Source organism: Sesamum indicum, linkage group LG8, assembly GCF_026168435.1.
Source record: "Sesamum indicum cultivar Baizhima isolate 11 linkage group LG8, ASM2616843v1, whole genome shotgun sequence".
Lineage (NCBI taxonomy): Eukaryota > Viridiplantae > Streptophyta > Magnoliopsida > Lamiales > Pedaliaceae > Sesamum > Sesamum indicum.
Genome location: NC_142664.1, coordinates 29,098,325 through 29,124,634, shown reverse-complemented (window position 1 = coordinate 29,124,634; position 26,310 = coordinate 29,098,325). Strand labels below are relative to the sequence as shown.

The 26,310-nt window shown below is 37.4% G+C and overlaps 4 protein-coding genes across 11 annotated transcripts; 2 read left to right on the top strand and 2 right to left on the bottom strand.

The window, feature by feature from the left end:
- Nucleotides 1-149: 149 nt before the first annotated feature.
- TBL12 (trichome birefringence-like protein (DUF828)) lies at nt 150-3,724 on the bottom strand. Its single transcript, XM_011089695.3, has 4 exons — nt 2,786-3,724; nt 1,912-2,049; nt 1,137-1,386; nt 150-849 (listed from the first exon to the last, which is right to left on the bottom strand). The coding sequence occupies exons 1-4, from the start codon at nt 3,328-3,330 to the stop codon at nt 568-570; spliced, it is 1,215 nt and encodes a 404-aa protein (XP_011087997.1). The 5' UTR covers nt 3,331-3,724; the 3' UTR covers nt 150-567.
- An 85-nt stretch (nt 3,725-3,809) lies between these two features.
- On the top strand, nt 3,810-7,037 carry LOC105169316 (Phosphoglycerate mutase family protein). 7 transcript variants are annotated; one of them, XM_020695824.2, is made up of 10 exons: nt 3,856-4,132; nt 4,429-4,541; nt 4,683-4,790; nt 4,892-4,971; nt 5,270-5,432; nt 5,810-5,884; nt 5,981-6,069; nt 6,216-6,335; nt 6,494-6,538; nt 6,624-7,037. In XM_020695824.2, the coding sequence occupies exons 2-10, from the start codon at nt 4,482-4,484 to the stop codon at nt 6,748-6,750; spliced, it is 867 nt and encodes a 288-aa protein (XP_020551483.1). In that variant the 5' UTR covers nt 3,856-4,132; nt 4,429-4,481; the 3' UTR covers nt 6,751-7,037. The 7 variants fall into 7 exon arrangements, with proteins under 7 accessions (XP_020551484.1, XP_020551483.1, XP_011087992.1 ...); XM_011089690.3 differs by having other exon boundaries at nt 3,857-4,132; nt 4,442-4,541; XM_011089689.3 differs by having other exon boundaries at nt 3,859-4,132; nt 4,480-4,541.
- A 169-nt stretch (nt 7,038-7,206) lies between these two features.
- On the bottom strand, nt 7,207-14,935 carry FAAH (fatty acid amide hydrolase). 2 transcript variants are annotated; one of them, XM_088883138.1, is made up of 21 exons: nt 14,669-14,935; nt 14,409-14,511; nt 14,201-14,310; nt 14,027-14,087; nt 13,086-13,276; nt 12,881-13,010; nt 12,695-12,772; nt 12,472-12,619; nt 12,006-12,118; nt 11,834-11,909; nt 11,074-11,145; nt 10,628-10,679; nt 10,254-10,334; nt 10,085-10,168; nt 9,874-9,977; nt 9,678-9,770; nt 9,170-9,238; nt 8,797-8,861; nt 8,221-8,282; nt 7,620-7,715; nt 7,207-7,410 (listed from the first exon to the last, which is right to left on the bottom strand). In XM_088883138.1, the coding sequence occupies exons 2-21, from the start codon at nt 14,485-14,487 to the stop codon at nt 7,348-7,350; spliced, it is 1,827 nt and encodes a 608-aa protein (XP_088739264.1). In that variant the 5' UTR covers nt 14,488-14,511; nt 14,669-14,935; the 3' UTR covers nt 7,207-7,347. The 2 variants fall into 2 exon arrangements, with proteins under 2 accessions (XP_088739264.1, XP_088739263.1); XM_088883137.1 differs by having other exon boundaries at nt 14,785-14,935.
- Nucleotides 14,936-19,377: 4,442 nt separating this feature from the next.
- LOC105169314 (Octicosapeptide/Phox/Bem1p family protein) lies at nt 19,378-21,125 on the top strand. Its single transcript, XM_011089687.3, has one exon. The coding sequence runs from the start codon at nt 19,510-19,512 to the stop codon at nt 20,992-20,994; it is 1,485 nt and encodes a 494-aa protein (XP_011087989.1). The 5' UTR covers nt 19,378-19,509; the 3' UTR covers nt 20,995-21,125.
- The last annotated feature ends 5,185 nt before the right edge of the window (nt 21,126-26,310 follow it).

Sequence of the window (26,310 nt, the reverse complement as noted above, 5' to 3'; positions counted from 1 at the left end):
GCTTTTTCTAGCTTCTGTGGGAGTTGCTAAATGGCGTGGCCAGAGACATAAGTGTGAATCAGCGAAACCGCTTTCAAGCTAAGATGGCTAAACTTGGTCTCATTTCTCAACTCAACACTTGCAAGAAATGAAAACATTACCCAACAGAATAATCTGAGATCATTATCAAATCTTTACACCGATGCTGTATTGCTTTAGCAGTTAAAACTCTTACAATGTGGTTAAGGTCTTGATTTACAACAGTGGAACCAAAATCAGAAGTGCAAACGTGGAAACGATCTGTAAGAATTTTGCAGCTCTCGAGTTTTAAAAAATGAATATGCATCACTACTTATGTCTGCCTAGCTTTAGCACCATACAAGTCTAAACATTTGAGTGTACCACTGAATGCATCAAAAATGGAATGTCGATGGGAATGACTGAATTTTTTCCATCGGCCTCTCCTGTTCGTGTTTAGATGTCTGAAAGAAGTTCCTGTTGTCTGATTGTTGAAATGTAGAACGTAAACAACCGAGTGACATGAAGCAATGAACTTCAGTTAACTTCATGAATTTGTTTCCAAGTTGATCAACCCATCTCCAAGTTGTAGCTGATCAATTGTGTTAAGATATCAACCCATGTATCAGGAACACCTGGCAGGCACCAATGCATGCAATCTTGGCCCCAGATGGCTACTGCATCCTTTTTGCCTAACCAAGTTGCTGGATGAGCATCTGCTCTGAATTCACTTAAATGAGTCAGATCCAACGTTCGGATACTTGTTCCTTTCAGTGTCTCCTCAATGAGATGATTCAATTTTCTGGCTTCTTTGTTCACTCCATTGTTACTGGGATCAAACCACCAATCAAGCTGTGGAGTCATCAGCATTTATTAATCTTTATTATTCTATGATTATTTAATTAATGCATGTGTGTGTTCTTTTGTGGAAAGAGTTATAGAAGATTTGGATAGTTTAGAGTACATGGTCTGATTCATGCATCAATATTATTTTGCTAGCGTAATTCCGTAAAATGCAAAAGATTAGTGTTTCACATGTAAAACAGGGCAAGCAAAGAATGAATGAGAAACTAGTTGCTCCTTTCCCAGATCCATGAGCAGGAAAACGGAAGAAAATTGGGACCATATTTCCCTTGTACCTGTTCTTCTTCAAGAGGCTGATCAAACAAGCAACTTCCGTTCTGATTCCACTCGCCGCCATGAAAGTGCCTTGGTGACTGTAGCCGCCAGAACTTGAGTACCTTTTTTGGGAATACTTTCTCAATGTGAGCTACCATATTCTGAACAACAACTTTGAGCCCGTCTGACATTTCCGGAGGAGGATGTATTGGTCGCCCACCCTTGAAGAATATGAGAGGAGTCTCTTTTGGGAATTTATCATAGCCCCACCTAATGAGGACAAGTAAGCAAAAGAGAATCATTATTACAATATGTTATCAGAAATCCCGGTTATGTGCAGCATCAAAACAATAAATCCACCCACCCAACTGACCCAAAAGAACTGACAGGAAAGTCCTGAAGAAAAAGAAAGAAAAGGAAAAATTATTTATTTGGGTATTTCTGTATGCACATGTAATAGTAGGGAAATTCAAGGAGACTAAGAAGAAATTGCCTCCCGCACATTAATTCCAGTTTTGCAAAAATATATGGAAGAAAACATCCTTAAGATTAGAACAGAAGGCCAACCTAACATTAAGTTCAAATTTCATAAGAAACTAGCAATGATCATAGGATCAAGAAATTTAAGTCCTGCCTTACCAATTTCTAATACCAGGTCCATCTATACTATGCTCTTAGGATAGGCTTGAATGATGCGCACTCAATACGACAATCGTTCAATAACTTCTATGTAACTGGGAAACAAGCACATATTACACAATTACGAATGAAGAACAGGAAAGAATGGAGAATCACCAGTGACCAGTGTTGAAGACCAGGACACTGTAGAAATCAGCAATATCAGCCCAGTCATCTGCAGGAATATCAACATCTACTCGATATATTCCCTTGACTCCATTTTGGCCAGCTAGCTCAGGCTGTTTAGGCTGCCACCTTAAGTTAATCAGTAATGAGCTAGTGAGGCAACCATCCCCAACAAAAGATGAACAAACATCTCGATAATGGAGATAAAAAAAGTCTATCCAGCATTCATGAATCACAACAACAGCATCAAGTTTATCCAACTGAAGTCAGCGATAACACACTGCTCACGTAGGAGTAGAAGTTGTACTGGATTTATATGAAACAAATAGTATCTACTCTAATTTCACTGCAAAGGTTTGGCAGAAAAATGTGCTCTGTGCCAAATGTATGATAGCGGCAGCAAATGTTCCAGCTGACAATCAAATGGATTAGCATTAAATTAGGCATTAGCAAGGATTAAGGCGTAATCCTACTAACACTGGGATAAGCAAAGGATTTCCCCAGAATTTGGTAGATATTGTCAGTTAACAGTAAACAATTCTACTTATCCTAGAGATTTCAAGTAAAACCCCAGTAATTTTCTCATGAGTTGCATGAACTCCAAAACATTGAACACCATTTTCATATCCTATGCAGTCCTTCAAATCCAATTACAAAAATGTGATCCATTAAAGCAGTAGATACAAATCATTAGCAAAATCGATATATGAATTATCATCAAAAGCAAGATTGCATCATATCTTCCGTAACCAAATCATGAGAAGTTGTATTTCAAGTAGTCATGAAGCATTGGCAGATCAAGAATTACAAAACCATAAATGTGGAAATAGATTACTTTCGCTATCCTAACTAATACAATACTTACTCATATTTTGCCAGTAAAACCGCACGATGATACCCCACAGTCACGTTAAACTTGGGAAAATAAGCCCCTCTCCACGCTCCCTTTCTCTTCCACTTCTTCGCACCAGCATCAGCCACTCTTAATATACACAAGAAAGACACCAGAAAGTTCTCGTTCAAAGAGTCCCCGACAAACCCAATATTCTTATCCCTCATCAGATTCAAGAATCCATTCGGGTCGACCCGGTTCAAATCACAACTTTCCGGCACCCATTTCCAAGAATTGATCCGACCCACGTTTTCCCTTTGGTTCTTAATGCAGTTCCAAGCGTTTCTGTGGAATGGGCAGGTGGAATCGTACATGGGTTTGCGAGACGGATCAAGAATCCATCGGCCTTTGAAAAGGTTGCACGGGGGAGGGGGTAAAAGAGGGATCTTGGAAGTGGGAGATTGTGGGGAGGGGGTGGTGTAAAGAGGAAGAAGTCTGGAGTAGAAGAAGATGAGTAAGCAGGAGGGAAGGATTAGCGATGTGATGAGTTTGGGGGTTAGCTTCGATGCCATTAACATTCAGGCAATCTTGGATCCCTTCGGAGAGTATAGTGTAAGTATATATTGATTTTCTTGTTTATTTCCACACACAGAAGGGATTTGGGGGTGAGAAATAGGATCTGCAATGGAAGTTCGGTTTGAAAGTATGAAGTTCCTTCTCTCGTATGCTAATGTCCTTTTGTCGGCCTCTTCCAACCCCACAAGATCACCGAAACATTAGACATAGTACTTGAATTTCATATATTCTCCATGGATATGTTGCGATGCCGGATTCAGGTTAGGGAAAAAAAAGGGTCTCAAATATTCACTAATAACATTTATGCCTCACAATCTTGAGTGAAAAGTCTGAGAAATGTATGAGCCAATGTATATCTATTCTTTTAGGATCTTTTCTTTCTTTCTTTTTCCTTTTTCTATTTTTTCAGTATATCGTATGTAATGATCTACTGTCATCATTAAAAAAAAAAAAGAAATGTGTCTGAGAAATGAAAGGTCAAATATGGTAATAAACCAAGAAAGTAGGAGTAAGAGATGTGATGTGTGTGTGGACAGTAGCAACAGTGTCACACAATGCAACAAACAAGTACCTGTCATTTCCCCAATAATTTATGATCTCTTAACAGCGAAATCCAATCCTCACTCGCTAATCTTGGAGTCGAGCGAGCACATGACCACTACCACTACTTGCATAAATTCCACCTCCATCCAGTTATTCTCTTCTTCTTCTTCTTCTCTCATTTCTAGATTCCCAGTCCCATCCTCTTCATCCTCACGCATCCAAGGAGCTTCCCATCTCCTGAGTTGCTCCTTTCGCTATCCCGTAAGTGGTAACTGCTTAGCAATAGCTCAAGTATTATGGACAGGGAGTAATCTTTCGAAATTTTGAATTTTTATGAAATATTCTTGTTTGATTACTCTGGTTGATTGTTTGTTGTGGTGGGTTTTCAGTTGAGTACAGTATGTATGATTGCTGCATCAGTTTGCTAGATTTTCATTCTTATTGTTCTGTAATTTGACTGTGGTTGATAACTTGATTCTTGTGATGTCAGAAGTTGTTATGGTTACTGACTTGCTATGGCTAGATTCTTTTGAACATTCTTGTTATGGTTACCTTAGGTTTTCTGTGTAGATTCGAAAATTGTGTTTCTTTGTTTGGTCCAACTGCAGAGATGGACAATGTTGGTAGTCCGAGTTTGTTTCCGCTGCACCGCTGCAAAACCATTCACCTGGTTGGTATCAAATTTTGCTACTTAAAAGTTTCTGATTGCGTTCAGAGAAAATTTGAATATGCTGCATCTTTGATTTGAAGGACACTCGAGGTTGTCTTCTCTCATCGAAGGCTTTGTGGTCTTGTTAAACCATATATTTAGGTGAGGCATGCTCAAGGGATCCACAATGTAGAAGGAGATAAGAACTACAAAGCATATATGTCCCCTGAATATTTTGACGCACACCTTACTCCGTTGGGCTGGCAACAGGTCGGAAAGTAGCTGCCAGATTTATTACTTACGGTTGTCCTGCTCTTTGTTGTTCTAAAACACTTGAATTCCATAGATGTGACATTTAGCACCTGTATCAGGTTGACAACTTGCGGAAACATGTTCACTCAAGTGGGCTTATCAAGAAAATTGATGTGGTCATTACATCTCCCTTGCTAAGGTAGCATCTCTGGACATAAAGCTCCATGATATCCTAAATAGTCATCGACAAACTGGTTTCTCAGTATTGTCTATTTTTGCATTAAAAAAAGGTCTTTTGCTTCCCCCATCTGCAGTACTCATTTTCAGTTCTCAAAGCTTGCCATACATCCATCTTAGCATTCTATCTCTGGCACCAATCAAATTATCATTAGAGGTTCAAAATTCTCTTGGATATTATTGTCCATGAAAAAGAATAAAACAAAAAGTGCCGTGTAAATATCAGCTTATACTGTATTACCGTTTCCTTTGCATCATAGGACCATCCAGACAGCTGTTGGGGTATTTGGAGGTGAAGGCTATACAGATAGGATGGATGTTTTGCCACTAATGGTGGCAAATGCTGGAAACAGCAGCCGTGCTGCAATTTCAAGTCTTGATTGCCCACCTATTCTTGCAGTTGAACTTTGTCGAGAACATTTGGTATGTTAACTCAAGCAACAAGCTTTCACTATACCTCTTGTTTCTATCACAAGCATAGGCTCTTCCTCTCAATTGTCTTTGTTGATTCTCTTCTGTTGTTTGTAGCAACCTAAATTGTTTCTATTATGATCTAATATCTAGGAGGATATGGGAGTTGAAAAAATGTCAATCCTAAATGCTTGTAAAGAATTGAAATAATTGCAAAGGTTAATTTGAAATAATGAGGGGGACTTTCAGTTCTTGGTGGAGGAAGGATAATAAATGGCATGTGATGTATGACACAGTAGCTTTATGGTTTAGTAACATGATGAGGTAGAGTGGAAATCTTTATTGGATCCTTACTTCCAGAGAGCTTCCGTACACAATTATGGTTGCAGGGTGTTCATCCTTGTGACAAGAGGAGAAGCATTAGTGAATATCAATGCCTTTTTCCTGCAGTTGATTTTTCATTGGTACGTCGTGTAATTACTGCTGCGTATTTCTAGCCGTGCATGCTTCACTTGAGTCGATCAAGCATTAAGACACTGGTCCTACTGATTTTGATTCAGATTGAGAGCGATGATGATAGTTTATGGAAGGCTGATGTCAGAGAGACCAAGGAGGAAGTTGCAGCTAGGGGAATGAACTTCATGAACTGGTGACTACTTCTTTACTATGCAAAAACTGTTCAATAAGCTCTAATTTATACTCTTCTCAGTTAATTTCATCTTTCTCTTACCCATTTTCTGTTCATATGTGCCTCAAGTTGCATTTGTTATCTTCATCTTAGTTTCATATATACAGGTTATTCACACGGAAAGAGAAGGAGATAGCAATAGTTACACACAGTGGGTTCTTGTTCCATACGCTGGGTGCATTTGGCAACGACTGTCACCCTCTTGTTAAGAAGGAGATTTCTAGTCAGTAAGTCGTGATAGAACAATTGCTTTGAGCTGCAGGCTAGAACTAATCACATAGTTTTATGTCTCAGTGCAGGTTTAGGTTCATGTTGGTGTTACAAGAATGCTTTATGCTATGTGATTGCATTTGCCATAATTAACTCTTTGGCCACATTTCTGCAGTTTTGCTAACTGTGAGCTTCGTTCTATGGTGATCGTTGACAGAAGGTAAACCCCATAACTTAAAATCTGCCTCTGATTATGAATTCTGCCATAGCATTCAGGTTATTGAAATGATTTCTGCATTGGGTAGCATGGTGGGTTCTGATTCTTCATGGACCAATTATCCTGGAAAGATCCCATCTGGCATCGATCTGCCTAGTGATGGTGTTGATGAAAAGAATCAAGAGAAGGATACACCCAACTCTTTGCAGAAGTAAACAATGTCCCACTGTTCGATTAGAGGCAAACCAGTTAATGAGGATATGGCCAACCAATTGCAAAAGCCATTTCAAGATGTGTTTCTATAAGCTGTGGGCTGTAACTGTGTTGTTATCAATGGTCTGTTCTATCCATTTGGTTGATACCAATTAAAAGGGTTACGGGGCTGAGGAAGCATTGTGCCAGAATGCCTGTAACATTACATTATTTGCGTAGTTGTCATGCCTTTGATATTGTCTTCCCTGAATCTTCATTACCATGGAATACATCAGACTTGATTACCCTATATTTTCTTCGCTTTCTGTTCGTAGAATGTGTCCAGGAGATTCAGGTGACTTTGTGCTCGTCTAATTATGTGCTTTACATTCAAACTGCACATCTACCTAGATGAAGTTGGGCATATAACTTATTTGTTATTGAATTAAACTCACACACACTCGACATGCATAAATATATTTGTTCTGCACCAGTCTCGTAACATAAAAATAAAGGAACCAATTGACCGTTGGGACAGAATAGTTTAGAACCAAATATTTCTTTAGATCTCTAGTGAAAGTGGACTAGACAATCACCAACGATTGAGGCAGCCCTCTGTTTCAATTCCCTTTCAAGATGTCGTAAAACTGCAATGGTTTTTTCTTCGGTGTGGCACAAAGTTCCTGGAATATGGATAACACCTCTATTAGTATTACTGCTTCTGCTGCTGTTTGGATACTTGGAACTTTACGCAATTAAAAGTGATCTAATCTGGAAAATGTTCCCATCTTTTTCTTGGTGGAACTGTGGGTGAAGATCAGTTTTTTTAAACTTAAATAGAAGTGATAACTGAGAAAATAAGGTTCTTCACTTTGGTGAATGTTAACAATACCTCTACCGCAGCAGCCAAACGCAAAATTGTAGCTTCACACCATGGCCGGCCTATGATTTGTAGGCCAATTGGAAGTCCTTGCTTATCGTATCCAACCTGAATATTGGTAGCAAATGCAGGCAAGATGAAGTGTTAAACCAGGACAGCTGATTGCAAATTATCAAGGATAAAAAAAGCTAACTGATGCTTTTTTCTTACAAATGTATAGCTTTATGTGAAATGATTTTCTACCAAAGGTAACCATAGAGAAAAACATAGCTGGACATTTTTTTAAAAGGAAAGAAAAAAAGATCAAATTAACGTGTGATCGACAAAAACAGTTGATGGCCGTTTTTTATACAGATTAATATGATCTGTCTCTAACTAACTTGGATAACTAAATTCAGAATTTAATTTTGTGGTCGGCAAATTCCTATTTGAAATCCGAAAATTGGAATCAGGATTTCTACATAAAATGATTTGCAAGTATGAATGCACAAGATATAGGCATTAGAGATCTTATTCATCTTTTAAAGTTACATGGGATGTCACTCGGCGACAAAACACCTTTTTGAACTGTTTATCAGACGAAGAGAAAGGACAAGATACTGAGATTACTTACTGGGACTGATACTGCTGGAAACCCAAGAAGATTTGCATTTACTACGAAGCGCATTAGATTTCCTGAGAAGAGCAGATGTATTATATTTACGGAAATTTTCTATAAAAAATTATAGGTCACTCTAATAATTTCTTAACCAGATAATTTTATTCCAAAGTCATGTTGGCTGCCAGGGTAAAAGAAATCACAGGCGAGCATTAGCACTTTAAACCCATCCAGAACGGGATCCCTGCTTGAAGTCTGTTGTATTCTCCTGGCCATAATCATCTTAGAGTAGATAACTAATAATCACAACCAGTGAAATGTATTGTTCATCTAATAAGAACCTATCTGAAGGCAGTGACGGTAGACACAGGACTAACAAAAAAAAGACTCTCATAGTTGAATTAGCCCCCACAGGCCTTCAGCCAAAAAACCTACGCCCATCCTTTAAGGACAGACGGACGAGTTTACAAGTATGGTAATAATAGTGCAGCATTCCATTTCACTGCATTGTGGAAATGAAAGGCCCATTTGTTGTTGGATCAGAAAATAAATTTTTCTGTTGAAGCATATATACGAGGAAAAGCAACTAACCTGAAACTTGCAAATTCGTCTCCCCTGAACTAAGTGAAGCTGGAGGAATTAGAGGTGCTGTCATCCTGAAGAAAGAACTCAGATTCAACTATTTAAATAAATAAAATTGTTTGACTTATTAGAAACTGAAAATGCAAATACCTTCATCTTTATATTAGAGCATCAAACAGCTCTATTTTACTTAATAGACACATTCAACAGGCATTATACAATTGTCTGAAACTTGGAAGGTCAAGTTCGACCACAGCACTATATGGTAGTCCTCTAAAAGCAAACAAGGTATGCATGGCCATATATCCATGTAAGTGCAGCACACAGACATGAGAATATCATCAACAACAAAGCCATAGCCCAGCAAATTTGTTCATCGTACCCAGTAGTTGGAGTGATAATGACATCCACCTTTTTGAAAATCTCCATATGGTAGTACATGAGTCTTCTCCTACAATAGAACAGGTGACAGTGAAAAAGTTGATACAAAATATACTCAATTTGTAGCAGGCTTATATGGCATAATGTGGATTTACTCTTGTATTGAACAGAAAAATTAATGACACATTTGGTTATACCTTAATGAAAGTTGTACTAGCACATTAGATATCTGACACAACAAGTGCAATGCTATAGAACACATAACTAACCAATATTAGATGTAATAAGAAGCCAAATATTGATTAGGTTAAGGTGTACTAGCACATTAGAATATTGATCTAACTTATAACTTGAAAAACTAACAAAAAGTCAACTTGAGCAACTTGGTGGTTATATACAGGTCAACAGGCTTTTACAGTAAATCATTCACCAGACAGACTTCCAATTACTCCCAGTTAAAGGAGATAATCTTAATGGACATGACACATAGTTCACAAATTTTGACTTACCTTAGGCATTGAGCGGCTACATAATCTGATGCTGAAAATGACCGAAAAAGTGCTAGATTTGTCCGTGTGTCATGTGTAAACTCCACCCGTTTCCTAGATAAAAGTAGAGTATTATTCAGATAATCAGCATATGAATTTTAACATTACCATGCACAAACTCAAGTTCAGTCCATATACAGAATGGCATTGAACAGACCCATCTTCAAAATCAGGATTCAATCCACATGCTGATTCGGAGCCAATTGAAACAATGTGAGCAGTGCGCATCTCGTGAAGCTCTGGTATAATAATCTCCACTATCTTTCATATCAAGAGAAAGGAACTCAGAGTACGGAAATTTAAATTTAGACAAATAAAATACTTCTAGAATATGATGCAATTCTCATAATGATCAAAGACAAACATACCTTGCATCCATGTGTTTCTAATAAATGATTGAGAACATCCTCACACTTATCAGAAATGTCAGTAGAAAATACATCATTAAACCACTGCAGGCAGCACATTATACTGATTAATGGATATTCAAGAGCCAAGAGATTCAATAATCTTTAAATAGAAGAGGCAAGTGGACACCTCTGTATACTTCCCCAATCTTAGTGATCCAAGAGCATCTGAATTCTCACGTGAAGTTAAATTTGGCAAACAAGGGAGAGACTGCAGGGGGGGGGGGAGGAAAAAAAAAGAGGAGGTCAATTTACTATCTTATTTTAAGGATCTGCAGTTTCTGGCAAATGACGTCATACCAAATCATCTGGACATTACAGCTCAGTCATGATATACGTTTAAAGAAATTTCAAGTTGAACAAACTCAAGAACCAATATTAGAGATTTTGTGCCAAACACTAGAAGATACTACACTATTAGAGCTATAAAATGAGAAGTGGATCTTGAGACTCAGGGAAGGAAAAGAAAAGAAAAGAAAGAAGTACTATGTTTCAGGTAATTACAGGCTTCAAGGCGATTTTGTCAGCAGTTGAACATCCTAAAATTGCTGCATACCTGAAAAATGATCACGAGATAAATTGGTGTCTCTTACCATATGCAAACATGAAATCACAACTATTTTCAGCAGGAAGCAAGCAAATTTAAACTTACAGGAAGAAGGCATTGTAAGAATAGAAGATCTAGAGAATTTAAATAAGCAGAAGCACAGAAGCAAACATAAAAAAATGTCTACATAATGTACTTGGTGGAAGTAGTTGTCATATAAACAAATAGTTTTTATGCATTGATTTATAATTTGGCTGAATGATACATAGTATGTAAGCAAACAAGTGAAAGACGAGGGCTAGCATAGTTTAAATTTGGACTGAAGTGACCAACAAAGAATCCGTACATATGAAGATGGAAAGAACAAACCATAGTATTTGATATCTAAAGCATGATCACTTACACAAGTATTGCATCCTCGACAGTTGATGTGATAGGACCAATAATCTCTACTGTCCCAGAATCACATATTGAGCTGCCAAAATGAAATATAGGTAAGTGAATTCGCCCACAATGAAATGAATTTTGTTGAGTACTGGTTTCAAAAAATCGGTTGTATTAAGATATAACCATGTGATGCAACAACGAAAGGCACAACAACTGAAATAACAATATACAACTATCAATTACTATATTAGAAAGTTCTTGATGTTAAACTTGAGAAGGTTGTTGCAACTAATAACAAGAACTAGTGATATCAATACATCCATCATTCGAAATTAAAATGACTAATTTTTATAAGGTCCAAGTGTCTTTTGTGATTTAATTGCTACCTGAACTCTAAAGAACTAGCTTAAAGGAACTCAAGTATTAAGTTTCATAGTGACTGCATAGTTCCTTTAATCCAGGATAAATCCCAGTTCACATTTTACAAGATGTCTAAGTTTCATTACCCCAGACTGGAGTTTATTTCCACATGCTGTTAAAATGCTGGACCCAGGCTCGAGCTATCTGTTCTATCCCCATCCTTAAGAAAGAAAAGCTTATAAAAGATAACATATAGTCATAGACAGCTTAATAATCATCTAGTCAAGAATTTCAAGCATTAATCATATTCTTAAGATAATATTTGATTAAGATATTGTTCTTGCACCGGATGTATTAGTCGACGGCATTAAGAGGGTGGTTCTTTTAGCAAAAGTTAGTAGGAGGCGTGAGCTTACCCACTCATATCAGTCCTTCCATATGTGGATTTCAGTCCCACTACACCACAAAGAGAGGATGGTATACGAACAGAACCTGTGTATTGAGTTAAGAATAATTAGAATTGCACCAATTTTGTGAGCAAGCTTAAAAGCAATTTACAATTCTGGTTGTGCTACACAAATTCACAACCTCCCCCATCTGTCCCCAGTGCAGCTGAACATAATCCAGAAGCAACAATTGCCGCGGGGCCTGAGGATGATCCACCAGTATATCTTTCAGGAGCATGTGGATTTCTTGCTGTTCTGAATGCAGAAAAATTATCAATTCTAAGTTAACTCAAAGGCATCATGGGCGGATGGCCTCCTCGGCCTGAATTCATGCATCTTTGGTTTCCCAACCAATTCTAAGTTAATTTATATGCACCAGATTTTGATAGGAATTAGTTTTATTTACATTACACCCAAAAACTTTGGACGATGCATAAGATGATATCAATAAATTCCAGACAAAGTCTTTGGCGAGTTTCTTGTTGGACCATCAAAATTGTTTGAAGGCATTGAATGCAAATACATTGCCATTAGTAATTTCTCATATATAATCATGGATCACTTAAGCAAAACATCTGATCCCTGTATAGTAGAGCATGAATGCATACCCATGATTTGGATTATTTCCAGTTGTTCCCAGACCCAACTCATGCATATTTGCTTTCCCAACCAAGATCACACCACATCTTCGTAACCTTGCAACAGAGACGGCATCCTCTTCTACAGGACGAACCTCATGAAAGAAGGTTGTTCCGCCTGTTATCATTAAGCACACACCAAACTTGTAACTGCTGAAAAAGATGATCCATATAATAAAGATCAAATAAATACCTTTTGAGGGGTGAGGATAGCAATCAATATCATCCTTAATAGCTATAAAAATCCCATCAAGGACTGACAATGGGTTCCCTACACAATGTACTCATATAAGAATTTATCTTGTTGGAACATTTGAAATGAACGTAAATAGTTGCATATTGAGGAAACATGACACACCCACACCATAAAATGTTTTACCTTCCTCAAACCTCTGGGTGGAAGCTGCAGCTTGCTTTCTTATAAGCTCAGGGTCATAAGAAATCAACAATGGAGTTGGAGGCTTCTTACTGTTGAACTCATCCAGGGCCAAAATGAATCGCTCTGCAACCTTTAAAATAAAATTTCTATCAATGAAATCATTACAAATTGAAGCAGGTGGAGATGTTGCTTTATATATGCTTACTGCAGATGGAGTCGTAAGTTTAGATCTGTATGCATATGCATAATCTCTAATCTTCCAATAGTGGAAAGGTGAAGAAGAATCAGGAATCCAACTATTAGCAGGGTCATAGTGTGGAAGAGTCTTCAAGGCTAATTCAACTCTCTCTTCAGGTTTTCCATCCTCATCCAAAAGAACAACTTCAGGTTCTGGTTCTGAAATTCAAATATATTACCAATTTAATCGACATAAGTTAGGGAAAATAATAATGACTACAAGTTAATAGCAACATGCGACAGCTAGTTCATTCTTCCCCTACTTGCAATACTGGAATTTAGTAAGCGCAAGTTCAATAGTCCAGTCAACTCCTGCTTGACTGCATCCATTTTCTTGCTTTACTTCTTGTCATATATTAATATCCATAACCTCAATAATTACCCAACTTTACTTGCGAAGGAGGACTCTAAAGCCAATGTCTAATTGTTGTTTTCATTGTGCCTCTTTTCAGAAGTGAAGATCAACAGCTCTGCCAATGGGAGAGTAGAAGGAGGTCATCAAACACTCAGCAATTTTTTCATACCATTTTCTTTCACTGCATCTTGTCACTGGTAAAGAAGAGATAGGGTATCTGCTTTAGGTCATTATTACTTAAAAATTGTAATTCAAGAGATTATAAGTCCACTTTCTTCAGTTTTTAGGATTTATCAACTGAAATTTGACAAAAGGAAATATAATAGTCTGATACAGAAATTTTTGGTGACATGTATGCTCAGCTTGATTGTTCGCAGTGGAAAAATGATGCGATTCATTACTTTTCTTTCTTCTTCTTTTTTTTTTTTTTTTTTTCTGATGTATTGCCTAGTGCCTGAAATACAACACAATTTAGCAAATTCAGAAAAATATGTTTGGAATCAAAGTCTAGCATCATGTTAAAATTTGATGGATAGAGGATTATGATAATAAACCTTGAGGAGGAAACTCGGGTTTGAACATTGGAGCCTCAGGTATCACAGTATTCCTCAGCATCTGTCAATGATTAGCACCATTTTACAGTTAAATCTCAAAAGTCAAACATAACTTCATCAGTCACCAAATTGAAAAAATTCAAACAGAAAAGAAGATGGAAGAAGAGCGCTGACCTCAACCATTTTATTCTGCTGTTTCAAATGAGACATAATCAAGGAACCAATTATGGGAGCCTCAAGCAATCTAACAAATAACTTCAGCGAAATTCCAGTTAAATGCGGCGCTGCAATTGGAAAAGTGATCGATCAATAGACTATCAATCAAAATTTACAAACCAATAGGGGGGAAAAAGGGAGATGAATCGAATCGCTGACAACACACCTGCAATTTTTTCATACTGATACTTCACCGCAGTCATGTCAACTTCATCCGCCGGCAGCATCACCTTCTTCTTCCCCATCTTCTCAGCACAATATCCTCCAATCTACCAAAACACAAACAATCAACAAACACTTAAGAACTAGAAAAAGACTCAACAAACAGCTCCAAGTCAAAGCACCAATCATCCATCAACACACGCATTTCTTCCACACCCAAAATCCCAAATTCCTACGAAATCGGCAAGTCAGTGGTTGTTTGACCTTGGGAAGCACAAAATAACGTCGACGTGCGGAGTGAACGAAAGGGATATCCGGGCCCGGGGAGGGTAAAGTAGGTGAAGTAAATGCACTCAAAGTAGGCAGGAAAAGTTGAGAACCATTAATGGCAAAAACAGAGCATGAGTTGGCGATGTTGCGCAGGCAGCGTAAGATAGAGTAATGGCCCGGCCGTCAGCATAATTTCTTGTCTATGCATTGCATGAATGTAGCTGTCCACTCCACCTCTTGGAGCTCTGTAATTGGCTGTTAGCATCTGAAGTCGACTTCCTACATAGTCTAGTACTTAACGTTGAAACAAACAACAGGCTTGGGCTTCAGTTATGGGCCATCATATTGGGCCGACTTTCTGGATGGTAAGCACCACAGGCTTGGGCTTCAATTCTGGGCCATCAAATTGGGCCCACTTTCTGGATGGTCTTCGAGTGCTTACCTCTGCAATTAGTGTAAAATTAATAAAATATATTTAAAAATATTAAATTACTCAACTCGAGTCATGTTTAATTCAATTAACGTTCGATTATATCAATAATCAAAATAAATTTAAATATAATTTTAAAAACTCGAACAGTAATACATCTAGCTCCACTCGTATTATTACTTACGGGACTAATTTTGCCAATTTCTTAATGATGACAACTTTGACAATTTTAGGAAAAAAAATGGTAATTTTTGTTTTACTCAAATGTGGATGTAGAAGCATGACATGATGAGATTAGCAGCTTTGCGGCTATGGATCATCTTATCTTATTTTGTAATTCATTGTAACTATAATTACATATTTTAATAAAGAAGAATATGAACAAGTGTAGTGATGATGTAGAGATATGGTAATATTATGAGTGTATGTAAGCATGGACTCCACATCCCATTCACCTCATCTCAACCATCATCTCCTTTTGCATTATTCCTTTCTTTTTGGGGAGAATCTTGGTACCAGCTATGTGTTGGATAGCTTGCACATATAATTTTAATTAATTTTTAAATACTTTATAATGTTGTTTAATTTCAGATGTAAAATAGAAGTTGGAGGGAATAAGTTGCAATTTTTGGACTAAAGAGGCATCAATTGAATAAATGCATATTTTTTTTGAAAAAGAGGGCATTTAAATATTTATATATAGTTGAAATCAAGTGCCAAAACTACACTTCAATATTCATAAGCTCTTTCACTTTATATTTTAGTTTTTCAATTTGTTTTTGGAAGGAGGCTGTCGGAATTGCTGTTTGGCAAGCCTCGGTTGGTTTTGTCATATTCAAAAAAGTGAGTTTGCTGAACCCGACAACAACTATATAGTGGGGACAAATTTCACTTTAACGACAGTGAAATCACGCTTCAAAATCTCTCAAGAATTCATATCATCCAACACTATCAACTATTTAACGTCATACTAGGAGTGGGCATTCAGGTCAGGTAATTCGAATTCCGATTTAATTTGATTGGGCTCAGGTTTTTTTATTAGATTTTTTTTTCCAGAAAAAATCTGGCTAGAGTTCGACTAAATGAGTCATATCCAAACTATCCAACAAACTACCCAACATTATAAAAATAAATAAATAAATACATATGTGTGTAGCAATCTTTAATAATTAATTTTATAAGGATCTACGAGTTTGAGATATTATAATAATTCAGTACGTGAGATTTGCATAGAACACCATTTTTTATATATATGAAGCAGCAAAACTTATTTATGGTTTTGATGGGGATTTTATTGTCAAAATACAGAAGGAGAATCTTTTATTAAACGCAAGATTGAAAAATCTTTTATCAAGGGCAAGATGGACATTTTATCAGAGTTCACAGAGGAGGTCGCTGGTCGCTTCGGTTCATGGAGCTGGCATCCGGGTCAAGTTGTTTGAACCCGATCCGAACAGGTGGAACCTCAGAACAATGCTTAATCAATGCATGAAGGATCTAGAAAATGACACGTGTTGGGTAGTGGGATCCGTTTAAATCCTATAAATACCCCAAGCCATAGTGAGAGAAGGTAATTTCACACCCGTTATCTTAAATCACATATTGAGATCGCAATATTTCTCTTCGACCACCACTTAATCTAAGTATCGGAGGGTCGTCGTCGGGGACGATCCGACTAGCTTAACTTTTCTGTTTTATCCTCAAACCCTATCTCAGATCTGGGAGGTGACGTAGCTTAGATCACGGTCGCTGATCAAGGTCGCATAGAATCGAACCGAATCATGTTTGAACTCGAAAAATTAAATGAGAGTATGATGATCATGTTCTTGGAGGTATTACCGCCGAGACTGCCGTAATTGCACGACTAACACAACTGTTGTGTTCTTGGGTTGACCCCTTCCCCACCATTTTTTTAATTTTAATTCCAACTTTCAATCTAATTATAAATGCATTTTTAATTAAATCAAATTTCAAAGGATGACAATATAATTTATCGTATATTATTTCACTACTTTTCTAACCTATTATTTATTTATTTTCAAGATTCACCATTTAAAAAAAAATCAAATTTCTAGTAACGCGATCAGATAATGACTTTGAAGAACAGTAAAGTTGGAAGCAATGCAAGAACAGGATCTGGACTGCTTGTCTTCCGCTAATTACAGACCATTAACAGTTTTAAAAAAGTACACTTTTTTCTACTCGTATACGTATTCTTTACAGTTTTCCATAATCTACGCCTCCGTAACTTAATTAATTAATTAAAACAAGTTGAATCAGAGTTTAAAAGTGCCCTCTTGTACCCAATACCACAGTAGATTCGTGCAGCTTTCTCGTGCTTGCTGTCCTTAATTAATATTATTTTATTCGTAAATTAATAGCCCATTTGGATGAAATTAAATAATTGGTTATAAAAGTAGGCAAATATTGGAATTAAATAAAAGAACTAGTTGAAGATTTATTGCATAAGTTTAATTAATTATCTGTTGACTTTTAAGCAGCTTATTTGGTTTCGGGAGAGTGGACACATAGGTTTAGTGCAATAATTTGTTAGGCCACAATTGAGGCACTTATATGTTATTGATTCTTGAAATACCAATTATTAAAAGAAAATACTACTTACATTGATAAAATAAATTTAAAATAATTAATATAGTATCAGACGATCGTATTTTTTATCCAATTTATATATTCTCTTGAAGTATATATCGATAAATTAAAAATACATATTTTTTACCGAAAAAATGGACAGAATTTTGAAATATAAATTGTTGAGAAAGGTAACTCATATAAGTCAACCAATGAATTAGCCACCAAACATGCCCACATTATTCTCCCACTAATGGGACTACCACTCCTTTTTGTCAATGAGAATTGAAACCTAGTAAGTTTGGAGCACTAATTGCAATGAAATTAGACCAAAATATTAGTTGAGATTATTACTTTAATAAGATATTTTTTTTACGCACGAACGATAATTTATGACACTACTATATACATATATATTTGTATGGATAATATTTTTAAATTGATTTTGTTTTTCTATATAATATGTTGATTTATATATTTTAAAACGTAAAAAATAATTTATTATATATATACAGAAATGATGTGGTACAATAATTAGCTACATATAATTAAAAATTTAAAATAACTTATTGGGAAGAAGAGTGAGGGAGGATGTGAATGTACAAAAATTTGAGCCGGGATCCGAAACAAAATATGTGATTGGAACAAGTGGAGGGCTCCCAATTCCACCACAACATGCAAGTGTTGAAATTTGATTCCTGTCCGGTCCCCAGAACTCCCAACCACCCCCTCCTACGTTTAACCCGTTAAAATTATAATTAATATTTACGTATCATCATTTCAATCCATAATGTTTGTTTATACTTTTGATCATATCATTAGGAAATATGTCAAAAACACAATCTTGGTGTACATCACGGTTCGAATGTATAACACACATAAAAAATAAAAGACGGCACCGAAAAACATACATGCAAGAGCGTGTTTCTATATGTAAACAATTCTCAAATTAATCTTCCTAACAAGACTTTTTAGAGTAGATTTCGAGTGTTTTTGTCTTTTGCATATGTTACAAGATTAGAATGTGTTGTGCAACACGGTTGTATTTTTCAATTTTGTTAGTTTTAATATATATTTTTAATGATTGGACCAAAAATATAATTTTTTTTTTTTTGTAAAAATTAGAAATCAAAATCACCATACATAAACATTAGGGATTAAGCAAATAAATAACTATACATAGAGGCAAAAAAAAAAGAAAAAAAGAAAAAATTTACCCTTGTTTAACATATGAATTTGCAGTGAGGTGGTCTTGAACAAATAAAATATACATTTTCTTATAAATTATTAAAAATAATTAGTTGTTTTAAATTATTATTAAATCAGTGTTGGCAAATATAATTTTTGTTTAGAGTGGTTGTATTTTGGTAATTGAGATAGTTACCAAAAATTCAACTTAATTGGATGTATTAGTAATTGAGTGAAATGACATTAATCTCCCTCCTCCGAAGCTAGTCAACAGCTCTCTCTTTCTTATCTCTTTTTTTCTTGAGAATGGTGGGCCGGGCCCCACCCCTTCCCTAAATTTCTCCCAGCTCATCCCCACCAGCACTGTTCCCCATTCCCGCACCACCTGTTCCTCCACTCGCCACGTCACACGGTTGTACAGAAATAATGGTGAAATCCAGTGTCACTTTATCAGAACCCGAATACCAGCAAATTCAATGACCTCCTCGTAATCAAACTGCCTACGCACCCACACTCCTAATCCCAATTGGCCTAACAGAAACAACCTTCTCCTTTAAATCTCCTAAAGCCATTGCTCACGCTAATACGCACCCTATCTCTCTCTCTCTCTCCTCGCTAGCCTGCGCCTATGGAGAACTACTCCTACAACTCGTCGTACCCGGAGTCCGGCGATTCCTCCCCGCGCTCTCGCGAAATTGACTTCGACAATCCGCCGCCGTGGGAGGATACGCAGGGGAATCAGCCTCCGCCGAATTTTAAGGTCAAGTTTATGTGCAGTTACGGTGGGAAGATTCATCCTCGGCCGAACGATAACCAGTTGTCGTACATCGGAGGCGATACCAAAATTCTCGCAGTCGATCGCAACATAAAGTTCGGGTCTCTGCTGTCCAAGCTGATTGCGCTGTGTGATTGTGAAAATATCTCGTTTAAATATCAGTTGCCTGGTGAAGATCTGGACGCTTTGATTTCGGTGACCAACGATGACGATTTGGAGCACATGATGCATGAGTATGAGCGGTTGTGTAGGGTTTCTCCTAAGCCTGCGAGGCTGAGGATTTTCATTTTCCAGACGCAGAATCAGAGCCTGAATTCCTCGACTCGGAGCTTTGGGTCGGATGAGGTTAAGTCGGAGAAGGAAAGGTTTGTTGAGGCGTTAAATTCTGCGCCTATTATGACTGCGCCGCCGCAGTCGGCATCCGCTGCGGTTGCTCCTAAGCCGCAGGCCCCGGCTGGCAACGCGGATTTCTTGTTTGGATTTGAGAAGGTAAATGCAATGGCGGGACAGCCTCTCGCGCAGCCGACGATGGTGGGAAGAGTAACAGAGGTTGACGATCCGATTCATGCTCCGGGTTTGGATGAGAGGTTTACGGGGTTGGATCCGATCCAGAAGCACATTCAAGATCTACAGAGGCTGAGGCTTGAGGAGCAACAAGCAACTTACCAAAGGAAAAGCGAGGATAATCTTACAGGAGGGTTAACCGGTGGCGAATATTATAAGGTACCGGAGAAAATCTCTCCGGTAGCGGTTCCCGGCGGCGTTCCCTACTGGACCGATAAGCAGGTTCCAGGCGGGGTTTTCCCGGGAAGTAGCGTCAACAACGAGCAGCAAGTCTACATGATTCCAGCTCCGGCTAGCGCGTACCACGCGCCTCTAGTCAGACCAGTGACCGGAGCACCGACTCAGGGCTACTATACAGTTCATCAGAGGATACCATCTGATGTCTACCGAGATCAGCAGCAGATGTACAATGTGTTCTCACAGGCACCAGTTCCGTCGATGCCAGCGGCCCCACCGACACTACCGCCACAGAAGGCCACCGCATATTCTGAGGGTTACCAGATGGTGCGGCCAGCGGCTACGGGCGGGATAGGGGTGGTGACAGAAGCGGGGTACGCACAGATGACGTACGACGGCGGGATGGGGAGACAGGTGATCTACACTGCACCAGGGGGTGTAATGGGGACGCCAGCGCAAGTTCAAGCGACAGCTCAGTATCAAGCCGTGGCTGGAGGCGTGAGCGCTGACATGAGACAAGCTGGCGCAGTAGTACTGAACCCGGAAGCAGGGGGCAAAGGTGTGGGTGTCGGAAAGGTTACGCAAGCATCTGTGTGACTGATTGATTAGCGGGGTTATCATGTTACAGTTAGTCATATTATCTTGCAAACTTTGATTAGTTCATTACAAAATGATTTGTGTGGTTTACGTCGGTCGACTTATATGTTACTTTTTTGGTTTTCCTTTCAGTTTAGCTAATTACGTTGTTTTTGTACATTGAAGTGGAAATGGAACAAAATCATGGTTGTTCTACTAGGACAGGAAAAAAGTGTTGGTAAAAGTAAGTAGTGAGTAAGAAATGGGAATTGAACCTGATGTGCGTAGGGAAAGAAATTGATGGGTTTTGAATTTTGATGTTGGTGAAAAAAGTTTGTGAAAGGCAGTAAATAAAGATAGGACAAAACTAGGTAAATAATAATACCCACTAGTTTGAATTTGATTGGGCAATCTGATGTGCACCACCGAAGACAAAAAAACCAACTCCTAAGAAAGATATTTATTGCAATCTCCGAGAATAGGAGGTTGACGAGGAGCGCTATTGATTTAATTAGTTGTGGTTAATGGAAGAGTTTTCGCCGTTGAGATTCCACCAATTCGGATTAGATAAGTGTAGACAAAGTTCCACCCACCACCTCAAAATCTTAAAAAGTTTCTTATCAAGGGCATTCATACATTAATGATGTTTTTATTGTTACTACAATTAAGATTTTGGTACAAAAGCTTTTAACCTCTATGTTAAAAAAAAAAACAAAGAAAGAAAGGGAAAAATGAAGGAAGAGAGAAGTGGGGTGGGAGATTGAATTATGAGTGCGAGTGACATGAATGGCCCCCACCAATTACCCTATCTTTAGGTTCAAGCAAGCAATCGAGCTTCTTCAGTTCCCACAACTCTTTTTCCTATTATATTATTATAATAAAACATTTGAGATTTGGTTGATGACAAATTACAGTAGATGTGGTGTCGAGAGGCTAATCGGGGTAGGGTCCCTTTCCCGGATATTTAGAAGATTATCCTTTCCCATCATTTTCAATATTGTAGTAATAAAGAAATGATGAGTATAAGCCTTACCCCAGAAGAAGAAAATTGTTTATGATACAAGGGATTGATAATGAAAGAAGCATTCTTTATATGATGCAGCATGATTTGGTAATTCATTTCTTTATAAACTGCTTGTAAAGGGCGTACACGTTAATCCTTCCATATGCATACTTCTAATTGTATTACTTATAAAATTCAACGATAATCATAAACAATTGTCCTTCTACATAAATTGGATGTCAATTTAAATGTTAATTTATAGATTATATTGAAAATGAGATATAATGTGCATTTGTTCCATATTGAAAGAACGAGGAATGTATATTAAGTTTTTTTTCAAATAACTTTCAACATGGGATAAGTTAAGAGTTATTTCAACTTTTACCACTTCAATATATATATATATGTTATAAACTTAGAGAAATTCTAAGTTTATTGGCCTATTACTCTTAATAGAATATAAAGAAAACAATATATGTATTTCTCCAACAAACGTTATTTGTTCACACCAAAATTACTTTACAAATGAAATACATGGTGGTATTTATAGACCACCAAAATTGTGGTTACAAAATACATCATAACTATTTTAATTACAAATTATAATGGGGGATACAAAAGGGTGTATAACATAATGGGTATTAAAAAAGAATATGAAGAGGTGTATGCATTCATATATACATATTATATATAATACTCCCCCTTGAATGCATACCTCTTTATCATATACATCCTGCCTCGTTAAAACCTTGCCTGGAAAAACCCAATGGGATAAAAACCAAGGCTAAGGAAAAGAGTACAGTTGTATAATCTCCCCCTCAATTGAGGCAGATATCTTTCAGGTGTCGCATGCCAATATTACGTATGAGTTGTTTGAACACCTTTGTTGGTAATGCCTTCGTAAACAAATCTGCTAAGTTCTGACTTGATGAAATTTGTTGAACATCAACTTTGCCTTCCACTTGAAGCTCGTGAGTGGAGAAAAATTTTGGTAATATGTGCTTGGTTCTGTCGCCTTTAATATAACCATCCTTGATTTGGGCGATGGACGCCGCATTGTCTTCATATATTACTGTGGGACTTTTCTCGATTGATTGTAATCCACATGATTCATGCACATAATGTATTAGTGATCTAAACCATACACATTCACGCCCAGCCTCGTATAATGCAATTAATTCTGCATGATTTGATGAGGTGGCTACCAAAGTCTGTTTGGTTGAACGCCATGAAATAGCAGTTCCACCATACATGAATACATATCCAGATTGAGATATAGCTTTATGTGGATCAGATAAATACCCCGCATCTGAATAACCAACTAATTTGGTTGTTTTGGCATCATCATGCCTTTCAAAATATAGTCCCATGTCACTTGTTCCACGTAAATAACGTAGCACGTGTTTAACACCATTCCAGTGTCTCTTTGTTGGTGTTAAACTATATCTTGCTAGTAGATTAACAGAAAATGCTATATCTGGTCGGGTATTATTAGCAAGATACATCAATGCACCAATTGCACTGAGATATGGTACTTCTGGACCTAAAATCTCATCATTATGTGCTGGAGGACGAAACGGATCTTTATTAACATCAAGCGATCGTACTACCATAGGTGTACTCAATGGATGAGCTTTGTCCATATGAAAACGCTTAAGGACTTTTTCTATATAGTTTGATTGATGAATGAAAATTCCACCCTTAGTATGTTCGAACTGCAGGCCGAGACAATACTTTGTAGTGCCTAAATCTTTCATCTCAAACTCACTTTTTAAGTAATTAGCTGCTTGTCGAATCTCTTCAGGAGATCCAATAATATTCAAATCATCAACATACACGGCTATGATTACAAATCCCGACTCTGTCCTCTTTATGAATAAACATGGACTTATTTGATTATGGCAAAATCCTTTCTTTATTAAGTACTCACTAAGACGATTGTACCACATACGTCCTGATTGTTTAAGTCCGTACAAGGACCTTTTCAATTTGATGGAGTACATATGACGAGACTTTGACTGTAATGCTTCAGGCAATTTTAATCCTTCAGGGATTCTCATATAGATATCTGTATCCAATGACCCATACAGATATGCAGTTACCACATCCATGAGCTGCATTTGTAGTTGTTCAATTACTGATAAACTGATTAAAAATCTAAGTGTGGTAGCATCCACTACAGGTGAATATGTTTCAGTAAAATCAATTCCGGGCTTTTGAGTAAAGCCTTGGGCCACAAGTCTAGCTTTGTACCTTACAACTTCATTTCGTTCATTTCTCTTGCGTATGAACACCCACTTATAGCCAACAGGTTTGACACCTTTTGGTGTTGGAGTTATAGGTCCAAATACTTCTCGCTTATTTAGCGAGTCTAGCTCATCTTGTATGGCCTTTTTCCAACTTTTCCAATCATTTCGATGTCTACATTCCTCCATAGTTTGAGGATCATTTTCATCTTCATCCATGATTTGGACGGCTACAGAATAGGCAAAATATCATTCATTTCAATTTCTTTTCGATACCAACCTAAACTGTTATGAGCATAATTAATAGACATCTCATAACTGTCCTCGAGATCTTGCTCATTACTTTTAGAGTCATCAGATAAAACCGCTTCAGGGATTTTATCCTTAGAGACACTAGTGGTCACATTAGCATCATGATTAATTGAGACGATATGTTCCTTTCTCTTTCGAGGATTTGCATCTTTAGAGCCAAGTGGTCTACCACGCTTCCGGCGTATTTGTGACTCAGATGCATTTGATTTATTTAGAATCGCTTCAGGGACTTCTAAACGAGCTGGAACATTTTCAGCCGGAATATATGATTTTGTGACCTTTTTGGTATCTATTAATGCTTCTGGTAGCCTATTTGCAACACTTTGCAAATGTATGATCCGTTGAACTTCAAGTTCACTATCATTTGTCCGTGGATCCATAAAAGACATAGATGTTGCATTCCATGCAATATCTTTCCTTTTAATCTCCTTATCTACTCCCCCTAATGCCGGGAATACTGTCTCATTAAATTGACAATCCAAGTACCTAGCAGTGAATTGATCACCGGTCATTGGTTCAAGGTACTTAATAATTGAGGGAGATTCAAAACCAACATAAATTCCCAATCTCCGTTGTGGCCCCATTTTAGTTCGTTGAGGAGGGGGTATCGGGACATACACCGCACAACCAAACACCTTTAAATGAGATATATTTGGTTCTCTTCCGGAGACCAATTGTAATGGAGAAAATTTATGGTAAGCGGTAGGTCTAAGACGAATTAGAGCCGCTGCATGCAATATTGCATGCCCCCATGCCGATGAAGGCAATTTTGACCTCATCAATAAGGGTCTAGCTATTAATTGTAACCGCTTAATTAACGACTCTGCCAGGCCGTTTTGAGTATGTACATGAGCAACTGGATGCTCTACAACTATCCCAATTGATTGACAATAATCATTGAAGGATTTAGAAGTAAATTCTCCCGCATTATCTAGCCGTATCCTTTTAATAGGATAATCAGGAAAATGAGCCCTCAATTTAATAATTTGCGCTAACAGTCTTGCAAAAGTAACATTTCGTGTTGACAACAAGCTTATATGTGACCAACGTGTTGATGCGTCAATCAACACCATAAAGTATTTAAATGGCCCACATGACGGTGTTATTGGCCCGCATATGTCTCCTTGAATTCGTTCAAGAAACATAGGAGATTCTACATTCACTTTTGTCATAGATGGCTTTGTAATTAATTTTCCAAGAGAACAAGCCGAACATATGAAATTGCTTTTAACAAGGAACTTCAGGTCCTTTAGTGGGTGGCCATGTGAATTTTCAATGATCGTATACATCATTGTTTTACCTGGGTGACCAAGTCTATCATGCCACAAAGTAAAAATACTTTGATCAACTAACTTCGGGTTAGTGATACTATGTGTTTCAACAGAGCTTATCAATGTGCCATATAAACCAGAACTATATGTTCTCATTCTTTCTAAAACTTGCTTCTGGCCAGTTTTATATGTTGTAAGGTACAGATATTCGATACCATTTTCATTCATGGTTTCAATATGAAAACCATTTTGTCGAATATCCTTGAAACTCAATAAGTTCCTTTGTGATTTACTCGAATATAAGGCATCATTGATATATAATCTTGTTTCTTCAGGTAACAAGATTGTAGCTCTTCCGGAGCCTTCAATAAGATTACTAACTCCTGAAATAGTACTCACATTTGTTCTTGTCATTAACAAACTTGAGAAAAATTTCTTGTTTCTCAAAATTGTATGTGTAGTGGCACTATCAACAAGATAATGTTCTTTGTCATTGAGATTTGTA

What these genes read in the sequence shown, in the direction of transcription:
- LOC105169314 (XM_011089687.3), top strand. Translation starts at nt 19,510, where the DNA reads ATGGAGAACTACTCCTACAACTCGTCGTACCCGGAGTCCGGCGATTCC.
- FAAH (XM_088883137.1), bottom strand. An exon ending in ACCCGAGTTTCCTCCTCAAG is followed by an intron (nt 13,277 to 14,026) that starts GTTTATTATCAT and finishes TTTGAATTTCAG; the next exon opens with AACCAGAACCTGAAGTTGTT. An exon ending in GTCGAGGATGCAATACTTGT is followed by an intron (nt 10,680 to 11,073) that starts GTAAGTGATCAT and finishes ATCATTTTTCAG; the next exon opens with GTATGCAGCAATTTTAGGAT.
- LOC105169316 (XM_020695823.2), top strand. Translation starts at nt 4,416, where the DNA reads ATGGTTACCTTAGGTTTTCTGTGTAGATTCGAAAATTGTGTTTCTTTG. An exon ending in GCTGCAAAACCATTCACCTG is followed by an intron (nt 4,542 to 4,682) that starts GTTGGTATCAAA and finishes CCATATATTTAG; the next exon opens with GTGAGGCATGCTCAAGGGAT. An exon ending in AAGAAGGAGATTTCTAGTCA is followed by an intron (nt 6,336 to 6,493) that starts GTAAGTCGTGAT and finishes ACATTTCTGCAG; the next exon opens with TTTTGCTAACTGTGAGCTTC.
- TBL12 (XM_011089695.3), bottom strand. Translation starts at nt 3,330, where the DNA reads ATGTTAATGGCATCGAAGCTAACCCCCAAACTCATCACATCGCTAATC. An exon ending in GTTTTACTGGCAAAATATGA is followed by an intron (nt 2,050 to 2,785) that starts GTAAGTATTGTA and finishes GATTAACTTAAG; the next exon opens with GTGGCAGCCTAAACAGCCTG. An exon ending in GTCTTCAACACTGGTCACTG is followed by an intron (nt 1,387 to 1,911) that starts GTGATTCTCCAT and finishes TGTCCTCATTAG; the next exon opens with GTGGGGCTATGATAAATTCC.